A 15798-nucleotide genomic window follows, 5' to 3' on the forward strand; every position below is an offset into this window, starting at 1 on the left:
GTTCAGAGGATTCAGAAGAGGATTCAGTTCGGTGTTCGCGCGCCGTCTGAAACGCGTGTGCGTGCTTCGTGTGTGTGCGGCTGTGCGCGTAGAGAACAGTGCGCAAGTAACGAATCGAGTTCCCTTTCGCCTTTTCTCTCTGGAATAAAATTTGCTTGCTTGTGTAAATACGAACAAATGATAAACTTATACTCCATTATGGTTACATTTTGCAATTAATCCGCGGATCACATGCGTCCCAAACCGTGGGGATTGGTCCGTACGGATCACGTATCAACTATGATCCGTTTAACCACTAATGATCAATGATGCGCACTTCGATATTGTGGCGGACACTGCTGGATTCGGTGGAACGGTTTATTGTCCGGTTTGAATAGGACCAATGTTAATAGCTTACTGTACAACCACAGCTGTACGGAAGTGTTGATGTCGTGTGAAGGCATCTCCACAACATTATGAAAAATACCACTGTATTTGAAGGATACAACTTGAAGAAAACGGTAAGATTTGCACGTTCCTTTTTACAATAATTTGTCAATGACGCGCAGAGTCATATAATTGTATTTACACTGCAACAAATATAGGCCTATATTTTTCCACTAAAAATAGCTAATAGATGTTCACCTTATCAGCAAAACTGCATTAATTTAATTTAATTAAATTTTTTTTAAAACAATTGAAATATTTTTGGGCCAGTGGAAATGAATGAGATCGACTCTATTCTAAATTATTTTTCTGAGAAATATTTTAAACATTTTTTAATGGATATTTTGATATATTTATTCTAAAACATAAGGATACCGGATGATTTTTAGCAATAAAAATTAATGTGTATGGCACAAATGGCATTTATAGTCCGTATCTCATGTTTCCTTAATGTCTTGTACCTTTGACGGTGTTAAACATGGTGTCACGTGGATGGGAATATGCATAGATATGATATGCAGATGAGGTTATGCATAGTAAAACTAGGTGTTGTAAGCTCCATATATGGTGATTTCGGAGAAGAGTCGGGCTGGAGATGCACGTTTTATAAATCTGAAAACTTGTGCGTACGCAAAATCTAGCTTTTGTGCCTACGTATACTTTTAGGATGAAATCTACAGAGTTTTATACATGAGGCCCCAGAGCCGTTCGTTTGATTAACTGAGTCAACAGCCAGTCCATTAATTCACGCATCGATAAGGAAATAAGCCGAGAAACTGCACAGTAAAATGTAAAACAGTTTATAGGAAGTGCAAAATGGTTCCACGCGTACAGCCGTCCATCACTCCGAGAGCGAACTGCACGCTGGCATTATGCAAATGTCTGCAATAGTGTGGAGAAAGACTTGACTGTGTCCAGTTTTAGAAGCACAATGAACCTGAGGACAGATCAGCAGAGCCAAACACACAGAGGAACTTGAGTCAGCAAAGCCCACATGACCGCTGAGGAAAGAAGCAAGGGGAAATGATGAGGCAGACGTCTGCAGGGATGGGTCAGGATGCTCGACTAGTCAATCCAATCAGTGAGGCTGACTAGTTTCTCTAGATTTTTATTTTGCTTAAAATTTTCTGGTGGTGTTTTGAGGGGGATGAATTTACAAAGTACATTTCATGCTCTTATTATCATACATAACATGCACATCTGTTTGTTTCTGAAGATTATAGTGAAGATAGTTTTGTGCAAATTCAGGTTGTAGTTATTTCAGTGGATTTGGACTACTGCTACTAATACAATGATTTTTATTTAAATCGGCAAAAAAGTAGTATATCAAATGCTTGTATTATTTATAAATGCTTCAAAATTTAAACAATCTATTTTATTTGCATTACAGAAATAAGGATCGAAAGAAATGTGCTGAATTATCAGGACTATTAAAGATTTGTGCCAATTCAGGCTGTAGTTATTTCAGTGTCACATTTCATCAAAAACAATAAAATTATTTGACTAACATCTACATCATTTTCATAACAATTAAGCACATTTTCCCCTAAATTTACATTATTGTAATGTGTTAGGATGTTTTAATTGTGGGATTTTACTACTATTTTTACTATATTGTAATTACTATAATACAGTACTTTAAAAAATAATAAATAAATAATAATATTAATGATTTTTTTAAAAGTAATAAATCATATGCTACTGTTATTCATAAATGCTCCAAAATTGAAATATTTTACTCACATAACAGAAATAAGAATTGAAGGGAATGTGCTTAATTATCATGAAAATAAATGTCACAAAACAAAAGTGCTTCATTTTTTTTTTTTTTCGCAAAATAAAATTTATTTTGGGCTGAAAATTAAAGGGTTGCAATTAGCATCCATATGATCAAGAAACACAATCGATCATTTCTGGTAAACAAACCTAAACCAGAAAACCATACAGGGCTTCCTTAACTCAACCTAGTTGGTCAGATAATAAACCAACAAGTCAAAATTGAAAACGTACTTTAACACTGGTCTCTACAGACCAGTGTTATTTTAGTATTATTTATACTAGGCTATACTACTATAGTTTATATTAATACAGAATTTTTTTTCACGTTTTGTTATATTGCTGCCTTATGCTAAACTGCTTTAAATTACTTTTTTTCCACATCAATCTATACTCCATACACCATAATGGTAGAGCAAAAAAACAGGTTTTTAACATCTTTGCAAATTTATTAAAAATAAAAAACTTAAATGATTCCATTGCGTAAGTATTCATACCCTTATCTGGGACAGTTGAAATTTAGCTCAGGAGCATTCATACTGCTTGTAGATGTTACTACACTTCGAGTGAAGTTAACCTGTGGCAAATTCAATTGAATGGGTATGACTTGGAAAGGCACACACACATCTTAATAAAAAGGTCTAACAGCTGATAATGCAAAAACCAAGCCCTGAGGTCAAAAGAACTGCCTGTAAAGCTCAGAAACAGGATTGCATCAAACCACAATATTCATCTATGGCCAATGGCAGACACTGTACACTGCACAAATTAATGTGAACTTTAATAATCTTTCACAAATAAACCTAGATAGAGACAAAAACGGTATCACCTAACAGTTTTAACATAATTCCCACAATAGTAAAAGTAGATTGAGAGGCTGTGGACACCATGTGTGTTCTTGTGTTTAAACTAGGGCTGCTCAATTATTCAAAAATCATAATCAAGGTCAATATTGAGATCATGATTGTTTAGCACTATTACTCACTGACTTTGAAAACATCACCCATTTTTTGTACTTAATAAAAAACATTTTCAATAAAGGGTACATTTCTCTAAACTTCAAATATAATTCAACTGATAGATAAAAATGTAAAAAAAATAAATAAAATTTAAGATAAATTGAAATAATATAAATAAATGTATTACATTTACACATTTAAATAAATAATATAAAAACAATACAAATTCATGAAATAAAAATAAGATAAACTATGTTGTAGTGCACTTCCTCAACTTCCTGAAAACGACTAAACAACAATCATTTTATCTCAGTTATCTTGTTTTCATAATTATTGAGTCAAATTTTTCCGTATATTCACACTACAAATAGTCTCAAAGCAGATTTATAGAAAAATTATGATGTTAATGTTTACATCATCTTCATGCCTTATAGTCGCATTTAGCAGATTAGAGCTGGGCAATAAAATAGTTTATATTTTGCGACACAACAGAGATTTGCTATATGGTATATATTGCTTTATGTGAGTAAACTGTATGTATGTAGGTAAAGCTGGATGTACTATATATATATATATCCAACTTTTAATGCATAGCTGATATAATTCTGTAGATAATACAGTTCACATTTTGCAACAATACAGAAAATCAAGCAGTTGAGAAAATCACAAGCGGAAATAAAATGGAAGTTGAACTTGATGCAAAACAGATGGTCAAAAACGATGCACACAATGACCAAAGACATTCATCGGACTCGTAATATCAAGATTTTGGCCATAAATTGACATTTATATCTGCCATACTTTCTATACCGGTGCATCCCTAGAAAGTACCTGCTGATGTTAAACCGTCATTATCTGCAGATCAATGCGGTTGACGCTGTTCTTACCTAGTAACAGTTGAAAAATATAAAACAAGATTCCATAGACACTGTTTGGCTGGTTTACTGCACTGTCGTTCCCAAAAATGGTACCCAACAGTCCAAATCCTCGACCCCATCTACAGAAAAGATGAAAACACAAACAGAGAGAAACAGTAAATAAGCAGAACTCAGAGAGACGGGAACTAAAAATAAACACTAATATCATGTGTGAGCTCTGGGTTTCTCGAGGGAATACAAGCACATTATGACAGAATATTTGGCCTAAATCAAATCATACAATGATCAAGACAGCAGCAGCTAAAAAGCACGGTTTCCTTTTATCAGTTCGAATGGAGATTTCTGACCCAAATTGATTGAAATTACACTAACGAAAGGAGAAATGTGGTAGTTTCCAGTCACATCCAATTCCAGCATAAGTACATACAACAAGCACACATAATTAGCCAATTAGATAAAATAGTGCATGTTAATTACATCAACATTTGGTATTTTTCAACATTAAGATAATATAACTAACATTTCTCTTGTCCATCATCTCTGATTTTCCCCCCCCCCACTGGCTGAGCTCACAATGCATTTTCCAAAACAAAGTATCTTAAAAGGCAGGAAAATCATATTGCATTTTGGGGGGGGGGGGCTTTGTTTTGGCTGACAATCACCAAACAACTGATTTTAGCATTAAGCAGTAAAATGGACAATTTTGATCATTTGCTAAACACTTAAAGGTGGGGTAGCCGATTTCTGGTAGCCAATGTTGACATTTGAAATCACCAAAACAAACACGCCCCTACCCCAAAAGGGTCTCGCCCCTATTTTGATAGCTCCGCCCCACACATACGTACGCAACCCAGGCAAGTTTTCTAAAGCGTTTTTGAAAAATCGCTTACCCCACCTTTAATCCATTGCAGCACCATTTATGATGTTATGAGTGAACTTGAACGCATGACTGGATTCTGATTCCTACATCAGTCTGTAAGTATTTAAAAAGCCTGAAACTTTTTCTATTAACTAACCCTGAAGAGGAAAAAGGTGTGTAACCCAACACTGGAGAGCAGTTTCCGTTTCACAACTTCCTGCCAATGGATTTGTCAAAGACCTAACACTGCCTAACACTTGAGGTCATGCCCAATCTACACCATATGTCCCATCATTCCCAGTGAAAGTGTTTCTGCTCAGAAAACACACGTGGGCTACATAAATAATAATGAAACCATGATTCTGTTTGTAATAGTATTGCTTCACTACATCAGGTCCTTGTATTGATATTTTCTTAATTCTACAGTTCAATTAATAAAGAGGCAGTTTGTCTAAACAAGCAAAACAATAGGTTACTTGCGTAACCCCGGTTCTCTGATAGCATTAAGTGAGGTGTCTCACTATGGGATACGCCCCTTCTGCGTATTCCTCAGAAGCCCAATTCCATTACGCCAACCCCAATAGGCTGGGCAGACATGACGTTGCGTCAGGGAGTGGCTCCCTCCCCTCGGTATAAAAGGAGCGACGCAACGTCATTACGACATTCAAAACAAGCACACCTCTTCCTCGCTTCACACAGCAAGGAGGGTGATCTGGTGAGACACCTCACTTAATGCTATCAGAGGACCGGGGTTACGCAAGTAACCTATTGTTCTCTTTCAAGCATACGTTTCGGTGTCTCACTATGGGATATCCTAACTCCCTTATTGCCAGATTGCCTGTCTCATAGTCTCCTGCAAACCAAAGAAACTATCATAGGGCTGGTTAAGTCAACACTCAAGATCCAACGCTCAATACTGCATGTGCAAACGTTTGAGCTGTAACATCCAGTTTATAGAACCTTGCAAATGTGTGCGGTGAAGACCAATTCGCCGCTTCACAGATATCTTGTAACGTGACCCCTTTAAAGCGAGCCCATGACGTCGACATTCCTCTCGTTGAGTGAGCACGTAAACCAGTCGGAGGCATAAGGCTCTTACTGGAATATGCAAGAGAAATTGCCTCCAATATCCAGTGGGATAAACGCGGTTTAGTAATCGGCTTTCCCATACGCGGTTTCGCCCAAGACACAAACAGCTGATCACTTTCTCTGAACCCTTTAGTTCTCTCCGTGTAAATACGTAAAGCACGCACCGGACATAATGTATTCAGCCTTTGCTGTTCTGCTGAAGCAAAAGGCGGTGGGTTAAAGGCTCTTAACTTGAGAGGAATAATAGAATTGACCACCTTGGGCATAAAGGCAGGATTAGGTTTCAAAAGCACCCCTGCATCCCCTGCCATAAATTGCATACACAATGAATGCACCGAGAGTGCGTGAATTTCACTTGTGCGCTTCGCTGAAGCCAAAGCTAACAGCAGCGCCGTCTTAAACGACAATAATTTCAGGTCAGCCTTGTCCAGTGGCTCAAATGGAGTCACAGAAAGCGCATCAAGCACCAGAACCAGAACCAGATCCCATGAAGGAGAAATCGGTTTTGAGACTGGTAAAGCACGACGCGCGCCCTTCATAAACCGGCATACCAAAGGATGCTGCCCAACAGTTTTGTTATCAAAACCTACATGACAGGCAGATATCGTAGCCAGAAACACCTTTATGGTTGAGAACGTTTTTCCCTGATCTATCAGATCCTGCAGAAAAGATAGAACAACTGGCACCGAACACTGAAAGGGAATTACGTGTCTAGCCGCGCACCAACGCTCAAACACGCCCCATTTACATTCATAGCGTGACCGAGTAGACAGGGCCCTAGAATTCTGTATAGTTCTGATGACACTGTCTGGAAGACCAGCCGCATTCATATTTAGCCACTCACTGGCCAGGCCCACAGTGCCAGGCGTTCTGGATGAGGATGAAAAATCTCCCCCCCTGCCTGTGACAGCAGATCTCTGCGCAGCGGCAGGGACCATGGCTCTGCATACAGCATATGTATGATCTCCACCAGCCAATATTTCCCTGGCCACCGCGGAGCTACCAGTATCATTTTCAGTCCCTCCTCCCTCACTCTGTGAAGGGCTGGGGATATCAACGCTATCGGTGGGAACGCATAGAGGAGAGTGCGAGGCCACTCGTGCAGTGCGTCTATTCCCAGAGGCGCGCTCTGATCTTTCAGAGAGAAGAACAGAGGGCATTGAGCATTGTCCTGCGACGCGAACAGATCCACTGTCGCTCTGCCATATATGCTCCAAATTTGACCGACCACTTCCGTGTTCATCTTCCACTCTTCATAAAAGGGATTTCCCCTAAACAGCAGATCTGCACCCCAGTTCATGATATCTTGTACGTGCATCGCCCTCAGGGATAAAAGACTGACATTGCTCCACAAAATCAGTTTGCGTGCCAACATGTGTAAGGGGAGTGATCTGAGACCTCCCTGCCTGTTTATGTAAGCCACAACTGTAGTGTTGTCCGTTCTCACAAGAACATGATGTCCTTTCAGAAAAGGAAGAAAACGCTTTAATGTTAGAAAGACAACCAGCATTTCCAAGTAGTTTATGTGACAGTGGCTCAGGTGGGGACCCCATCTCCCGTTCACTGCCCTGCCCTCGTGAATGCCCCCCCAGCCGGACAACGACGCATCCGTCGTTATGACCTTCCTGGCCTGGACAACTCCCATAGGTACCCCTCTCACCAGAAAGCAAGGGCATTGCCAGTGACGCAGTGCCAAGACTGCCGCTGACGTCACTCTTACTCTCCTCCGGGAGTGCCGTAACGGGTCCAGTCTCAGAGAGGCTACCCAGCGTTGAAACTCTCTCATAAATAGTCTGCCTAGATGAATGACTATTAGAGCTGAGGCCATCAGACCAAATAGTCTGAGGCATGTGCGAAAAGAAACACTGTTCCCTTTTCGAAATTTGGCCAGGCACTGCGTAAATTTTATTACCCTCTCCACTGATAGTCACGCTTTGAATATCACTGAGTCCAGTAACAACCCCAGATACGTTATTGACTGTCTGGGAACAAACTCTTTTCGGTGTTTAATTTTAATCCCAGTTTCTGTATATATATGTTCTAGGAGCATGGCTGTGTGATCTCTTGCTTTGTGCTCCGATTGAGCTGTCACCAGCCAGTCATCTATGTAGGTAGCGAGACTGAATGCCTTTCTCCCTGAGCGGAGTTAGGGCCGCTTCTGTACATTTCACGAATACCCTCGGGCTGAGGGACAGGCCGAAGGGAAGGACTAGATATTGCCTAGATGAATGACTATTAGAGCTGAGGCCATCAGACCAAATAGTCTGAGGCATGTGCGAAAAGAAACACTGTTCCCTTTTCGAAATTTGGCCAGGCACTGCGTAAATTTTATTACCCTCTCCACTGACAGTCACGCTTTGAATATCACTGAGTCCAGTAACAACCCCAGATACATTATTGACTGTCTGGGAACAAACTCTTTTCGGTGTTTAATTTTAATCCCAGTTTCTGTAATGTTCTAGGAGCATGGCTGTGTGATCTGTGTGATCTCTTGCTTTGTGCTTCGATTGAGCTGTCACCAGCCAGTCGTCTATGTAGGTAGCGAGACGAATGCCTTTCTCCCCGAGCGCAGGGAGTTAGGGCCGCTTCTGTACATTTCACGAATACCCTCGGGCTGAGGGACAGGCCGAAGGGAAGGACTAGATATTCGTATGCCACTCCAAGGAATGCAAGCCTCAGAAATTTCCTGTGGGGTGGATATATTCTTATGTGAAAATATGCATCCTTCAGGTCGATTGAGGTAAACCAATCGCCTGGGCGCACCAATTTCAGAAGTGTAGAATGGGTGAGCATTCTGAACTTGTACTTCCTTAGGTATTTGTTCAGTGCACGAAGATCTAATATGGGACAGAGAGCTCGAGTCCCTTTTTTCGGTACTAGGAAGTATCTCGAGTAAAACCCACTTTGACTCTCCTCGGGTGGAACCACTCTTATTGCCTTTTTGTTCAACAGGGAGGTAATCTCGTCCTGAAGAACATGTACTAATCCTCCCCGCACCTGAGAATAAATTATTCCTTTGAACTGCGAGGGAGAAGTGGCAAACTGCAGTCTGTAACCGTACTGTACTGTTCTCAGCACCCAATGGGACTGCGTGCATTCTCGCCAATAGTTTACTTGCAGCGTTCCGGCGCCATCGTGTGGCCGAGTCGAAAACGAGTTTGTGGTCTGTACTGCGCATGCGCGAACACTTATCGCTTGGAAAGAGTTTACGTGGCTCACCACCTTCAGCGGAGCGATGACTACCCGAGGTGGTGTTATGCGGTGTTCTGATAAAGTGTTTTGCAACATTTTTTGGGGCATTATGTTTTGCAACATTTGTTGGGGAAACAGTGAAAACTTTATTGAACTCTGAGCATGTAAAGTGCTTGTGACTAGAGGGCGGGTGTGCACCACTGCATCGTCTCTCGTTCTCTTCAATGCTCTGCATCCCCTGGCACAACTTGCCTCTGATTTCCCCACAGAACATCCGTAAACATCTGAACTTGCTTTCTGCTGAAGGCTGAACAACTGAGGGTCGGGAACTAGCAAACGGGGGGACTGTGAGCCCCCTTCCCTCAGGAAGACCCCCTCAAACGGCCTTTTTCTTCTTCCTCGTCACCTGGGTAGAATGAGGAGCCGGCTGGTCCGTCTGTGCTGTCGCGGGCGGATAATTTTTCCTGGGCCATGCGGGTTTCTGCTTTGCTGCGCCGCTTTGACCTGCCGTGTCATTCACACGCGGTCTCTGTCGCCTAGGAATGCGAAAGCTGTGGGGTGGGCGAGCTGTAGCCTGTGCGAAGGTCTGCCAAGGAGGTGGAGGAGGCGCAGTCTGCAGTTTTCTTGGCATACAGAGCTGCAAGGCCTCGTCACCCCTTTTCTTCTCCTTGCATCTCTTCTGCATCCGTGTCAGCGCTGAGCCGAAAATGCCTTCTGCGGTGACCGGTGCATCTAAAATGGCTTCCTTTTCCCTATCGGAGAGATTAGCCAAATTAAGCCAGCGTCCTCTCTCCTGAATGACCATTGTGGCCATGGCCTTGCCCGCAGCCTGAACGGCACATCTCTGAAGACGGAGCGAGAGATCTGTGATGACACAGATTTCCTCCCACTGTGCCTGACTTGGCGTGGCAGACACCTCGTCTTGCAGCTCCGCCTGGCATACGGTGAGCAGAGAGATGGCGTTCATGGCCCGGACTGAGAGAGCGACTGCTTTGTTACGCGCAACTAAAGACTCCATGGGGGGCATTCGAAGAAGGCCCTCCTTCTCCATTTCATCCACGTCAAGCGCAGGTCCCCCCTGCACAGGCATTTTACTAGTAAAAGGATTGTCCTTCCAGGTGATGGAAACCTCTTCCAGAAGTTCTGGAAAGATTGGAAGGAGTTGTCTCGCTGCCCGTTTAGCTCTCGGCAGCCTCTTACCCTCATAGCGTGACTTTGCAGCCTCAGCTACTACGGTCGGCCACGGAATATCGAGTTTCTCCGCAGCGAGTTTGCACACGTCTTGCAGATCCACACTAAGAAGCGGAGAGGATGGTGCCCCTCCCACCTCCTCCATGGATCCCGCCATAGCGAGGGGTTGTGCCAGTTGCGCAGGGGAAGGAAAGGGGAATCCTTGAAATCTTCCTCCTCTTCAGAGAAGAAAAGCCGATTGCCCCTCTTCCTCAAATTCAAACGTGTCCTCCTCCTCCTCGTCCGTGCTGAGGACACCGGGCAGAGGGGCGCAAACATCCAGTTGTTCACCCCACGATAGAGCTGCCGTGGTGGGCAGCTCCACAGGAATGGATACCTGAGGGGCGGAAACCGGAGCGGGGCTAGCTGACATGAGGGGATCCTGGCCAGACAAGCTAGCTTGGCGTGCTAACCTGCGACAGAGGCTCTTCGTGGTGAAACGCGTGCAGTGCTCACAGAAGTCGGGACTGACCATCGCCATTTGGGCATGTTTCAGCCCAAGACATGCAGAGCAGACCTGGTGTGTGTCTTTGCATGAGATCTTGTTCCCGCATGAGCAAAGCCCCGGATCTCCCTCGCTAGCTAGGGTAGTCTGCATTGCTGCAGCCATAGTTGCGGTACTGAATGACCCTAACAATGAGCTGGAGTGCCTATTGAAGGGTAGGCGAAAGCGGCATGGTGGCCAACAAATCGACTATAGTACAGTACCAAAATGATAAGCCAGCAACCAGCGTGGAGACACAGAGGAGAGGGAGCCACTCCCTGACGCAACGTCATGTCTGCCAGCCTATTAGGGTTGGCGTAATGGAATTGGGCTTCTGAGGAATACGTGGAAGGGGCGTATCCCATAGTGAGACACCGAAACGTATGCTTGAAAGAGAACTGAACACAGCGCTCCTTCAATGGGATTTGGTACCAGACAAAGGTAAAGCAAACACACAACACTCATATTTTCTTTAGAATGTATGTAAACATGAAGTTAATCAATTGTTTATAGTAGGGATGCGATATTAAATAACGATATTATCGGAATCAGCCAATAAAGGCTTAAAATGTAAACATTGGTCGCTTTGCAAAAAAATTATGCCTGCAAGACGAGAAACTCGCACGTGCTCAGGGTGTGCTAGCGATAGATCATGTCAGCAGTGTGGTCATTCTTGAAGCGAACTCTTAACTGAATGGTGATTAGATTCACTGTTTTGGATCGTCGCATTGAATTTGAGAATGCATGAACAGAATGATGCATCCAGTGTGCGATAGTCAACAATCACTAGCGCATGCAGCAGCAACAACAGCCTCCCAAGGGTCCTAATGGCCGTCCGGTAAAGTGTTTTATTTATTTAGGGGGCGCTGTTGGCCTACTTGTAATAAAATGAAAGTAAAATACACAAATTACATCAAGATACTTGTGTTTCTGAATAAATACAGCACTAATTGATGCCATAAAAGGTCAGAAGCTATTGCTTACATGAATAAAAACCACAAAAATTACACTTGTAAATTAAATTATTTAATATATACAGATTTATTCATTAATATGTAATATGTTTTTTCAAATGGATTATGAAAAGATACCTCATAAACAGTTAATGTTCTTCCATTGTGCAATAAAAGTATGTGCAATAACCTTATACTTATTTATCACCCTAAATCCTAGTACACCTCTACAACTTATTTTTTATTTTTATTTTATTTTATTCTATTCTATTCTATCTATCTATAGCACACCTGTACATACAATTTATTCTTTTTTGTGGTTTATTTATATTTATGCATGTGTATTTTTTCACATCTTTTTTTTATTATCTGTGTGTTGTTGTTGTCTCTGTGTACTGGAAGCTTGTGACACTATAACAAATTCCTTGTATGTGCAAACATACTTGGCAATATGTAATATGCTTTTTCAAATGGATTATGAAAAGATACCTCATAAACAGTTAATGTTCTTCCATTGTGCAATAAAAGTATGTGCAATAACCTTATACTTATTTATCACCCTAAATCCTAGTACACCCCTACAACTTATTTTTTTTTAATTTTTTTTTTTATTCTATTCTACTCTATCTATCTATAGCACACCTGTACATACAATTTATTCTTTTTTGTGGTTTATTTATATTTATGCATGTGTATTTTTTCACATCTTTTTTTTATTATCTGTGTGTTGTTGTTGTCTCTGTGTACTGGAAGCTTATGACACTAAAACAAATTCCTTGTATGTGCAAGCATACTTGGCAATAAAGCTCTTTCTGACTTCTGAAAACTTAAACAAGGAGTTCTAAAAGATTTTCAGAATTTTTACAGCTCTTTTGCTTTAGATCATTGATTAATGTTAATCCACAAATAAAATGATAAGGTTTCAACTGCACCTGTCTGAAAATAAAACAGCAGAGATTGATTTTATTATAGTTATTTTCAAAGCTTTCAATGTACAAAGCTTTCAATGCAGCTTTCTGAAGCAATTCGATAGACTCAAACATGCAAACACATAGCCTCTTTCAATGTACTCACATTAAAAAAAGAACTTTAATAATGTTTATTAGTTCTAACAATTACGTTTTTGATCGTTTATAATTTTTGCACAAGAGAGACTTGGTGTGGTTTCAAACCAAAAGGAAATATATATGGGGATCGGCATCGGCTATCAGCCAAAATGTTTTGAAAAATATTGGCAACAATCTAATGTCGTGCATCCCTAGTTTTTAGTATGCATTATTACTCCAATGAGCATTCATATTAAAGCTTGTTTGACTTTTGAATGCCAAATTGAGACGGTGACAGAAACTTTAACATCCGTGGAAACTACGGGTGGGCGATATGAGCTAAAATTCATATCACGATATTTTACACTGTCCAGGCGATATCGATATTTTATTGCGATATGAGAAAAAAAATTACAAAATTAAATTAAATTAAATTAAATTAAATATTGTGTGTTCGAGTTGGCCAGTGGTTACCAAGCTTTTTATGCCAGTCCCCCTTTTGTAGATAAACATTTTTTTCAAGGCCCCACCCACCCCCTTTTTTTTTGGAAAGTCTCTTATGCTCACCAAGGCTACATTTATTTATTAAAATACAATAAACTGTAAAACGCGGCATCAGTTTACTGTCATGGATTTGTCGTGTTGCGTAATGCCGCATCCACAGCAGAGAACATCACTGGGTTCTATTTGCTTTCGTCAAATCACGCCGCTCGCGTCTGGTGTAGACACGTTGTTTTGGTATTTGTGAATCTTAAGTATATTTATAATCTGCTTTACATTTACCTGGCACTGGAAGTCCTTTCACAAATTTGTAACTTTTATGCTTAGACAGAACCATACATCCTTCTTTTATATTTCTACATGGCTGCCTGCAATCCAACTCTGATTCTTCAATCGCGCCATCTAGTGGTCTGTTATTGATACAACCACAACTTCTACAACTGATAACGGAGCGCTCAAGCGGGTACAGCGAGTCATGTTGAGGTAATTAAAATGTCAAATTAATATTTATTACATTATTTCAAGTGCAATATTTTGTTGTGCAGCTTGAAACACATGTAAATCCAAAGAAACCCAGTTTATAGCAAAAAAAAAGTTCAAGCTGCTGAAAGAATTTTTCCTTTGTCCTAGTGACTACTTTAAATTATAAAGGTTATTTTACCTGTTGTCTTTAAATTGTAGACTTTTTTTTTTTTTACAGTAATAACATTTGTTTACATATGCTATTTTTTTCCTGAGTGCAATATTTTTGAAGTGTTTCAAACCTGTTTAATTTTTGTGCAATATTGGACAGAATTTGAAGTTAGTCATTTAATTAAAAATACTATAGGCTATTTTTTGTATCTTTGACTATGGAAAATGTTACTGTACTTGAAGGGAGTAATTTGTTTACAAAGTTTTTCTTGTGCTGTTTTTGACAGAAGATACATTTATTTAGATACATTTATTACAATGTTATATTTTTGCTTCTTGCTTGTACTGCACAGTTCACCTTACAGCAGAGCAGTGGTGTGTGTTGTTCTAACTTGAATGCTTCAGTTTTAAATAAATAAATACCCTTTCCTTCAATATATTTTTTCAATTAATAATATCACTCAATATACTATTGACTTTGTAAAAGGGAGCAAAGACATTTACAACACATTTTTGAACTATGCAAAATATCGTCTGATTATCGTTATCGGAAAAATCCCAAAACATATTGAGATCGTGTGTGCACAAGCCACGGCTGCTGCAGCCTGCAGAGCGTGAGCTGCTCCGTCTCACGCAGCCAGAGGGAGTTCCGCAACAACGCTTAGCTGCCCGCCAGTGCGCCTGCCTATAAATCGGCCTAATTTGCAGCACAATCGGCCGATGGCGATTAATTCAAAAATGCCAAAAATCGGCCGATCTATCGGCCGGCCAATCAATCGGTTGACCTCTAAACAACAGGATATAAATATAAACAATGTAAAAATTTTAAAGCAATAATATGAAACCATGCAATATAAAAACAACAAATGCATAACATAATTAGTATGCATATAACTAGTTTGAGAGGTTATAGCGACTCGAACACTTGCAATGCTTCATGGGATTGGATGGTCACTGACAAGCTTTTTAAAAGTGATTTTCATTGCCACAGTAACAGCGATTGCTCTGATTGGTGGATCTCTGTGCAGGATTATGGGTAATGTAGTTCTTCACAGGGAATTTGGGTTTTAAACATGATTTCTTAACGCTAAAATCAATAATTTTTGGTTTCTACATCAGCAGGTGTGACAGAATGACTTCCAGTACATGCACCAAAATAATACTGTTTTCTTCTATGTTTTAGTGTGGGCATGTCTGCATTTTTCAAGCTTTCTGAACTCCGATTAAACTTTAAACACTACAGTTTACTGTTATGAAACTGTATCAAACAAGCTACGTACGTTGCAGCTAGAGGCTGGCATGAATCTTGACTCTATCTTTGGATTGTCTGGCAACTCCAGTCATTGAGATGAGATGAGATGAGATGAGATACAAACCAATACTCTCATGTTTTACAGCATAAAATAACGTCTCTCCTCCACAGGGCAGAAAACACACTCAGAAATCTTTCATAAACCTTTAGGCAGCAGCGCAGTCAAGACTCAATGATCAGTACTGTGTGGTATCCCAATGGAGTGACCGTTCGCAACTGAATTAGTGGCAAAACCCATAGCAAAAGATCTTGATCACCTCAAGTCGCCTGATTATCTGAAGTCGGTTCTGACGCACAGTCTTATAAAAGTTGGTTCCCTTTAAGAGCCAGACCTTAAGCCTGATTATGTAACGTTCCTGAAAACCTTCACCCGGCTGGAGTTTAGTTTGGTTGTTTTCTAGTGCTGTGTTCAAAATATCGATACGACGATGTATCGTCACAGAGATTTGACGATACGAGT

At 40.6% G+C, this 15798-nt stretch overlaps 1 protein-coding gene across 1 annotated transcript in view; it reads right to left on the reverse strand.

Annotated features, from left to right (window-relative positions):
• The window catches only part of LOC107734370 (vitamin K epoxide reductase complex subunit 1-like protein 1), a 25931-nt gene that overhangs the window by 7093 nt on the left and 3040 nt on the right, over nucleotides 1-15798 (reverse strand). Inside the window, exon 2 of the mRNA XM_016546310.1 lies at nucleotides 4049-4158. Coding sequence (XP_016401796.1) covers nucleotides 4049-4158 — 110 coding nt within the window. The remainder of the gene's footprint in view (nucleotides 1-4048; nucleotides 4159-15798) is intronic.

The sequence above is a fragment of the Sinocyclocheilus rhinocerous genome, unplaced genomic scaffold (assembly GCF_001515625.1).
Source record: "Sinocyclocheilus rhinocerous isolate Xijiao unplaced genomic scaffold, SAMN03320098_v1.1 scaffold370, whole genome shotgun sequence".
Lineage (NCBI taxonomy): Eukaryota > Metazoa > Chordata > Actinopteri > Cypriniformes > Cyprinidae > Sinocyclocheilus > Sinocyclocheilus rhinocerous.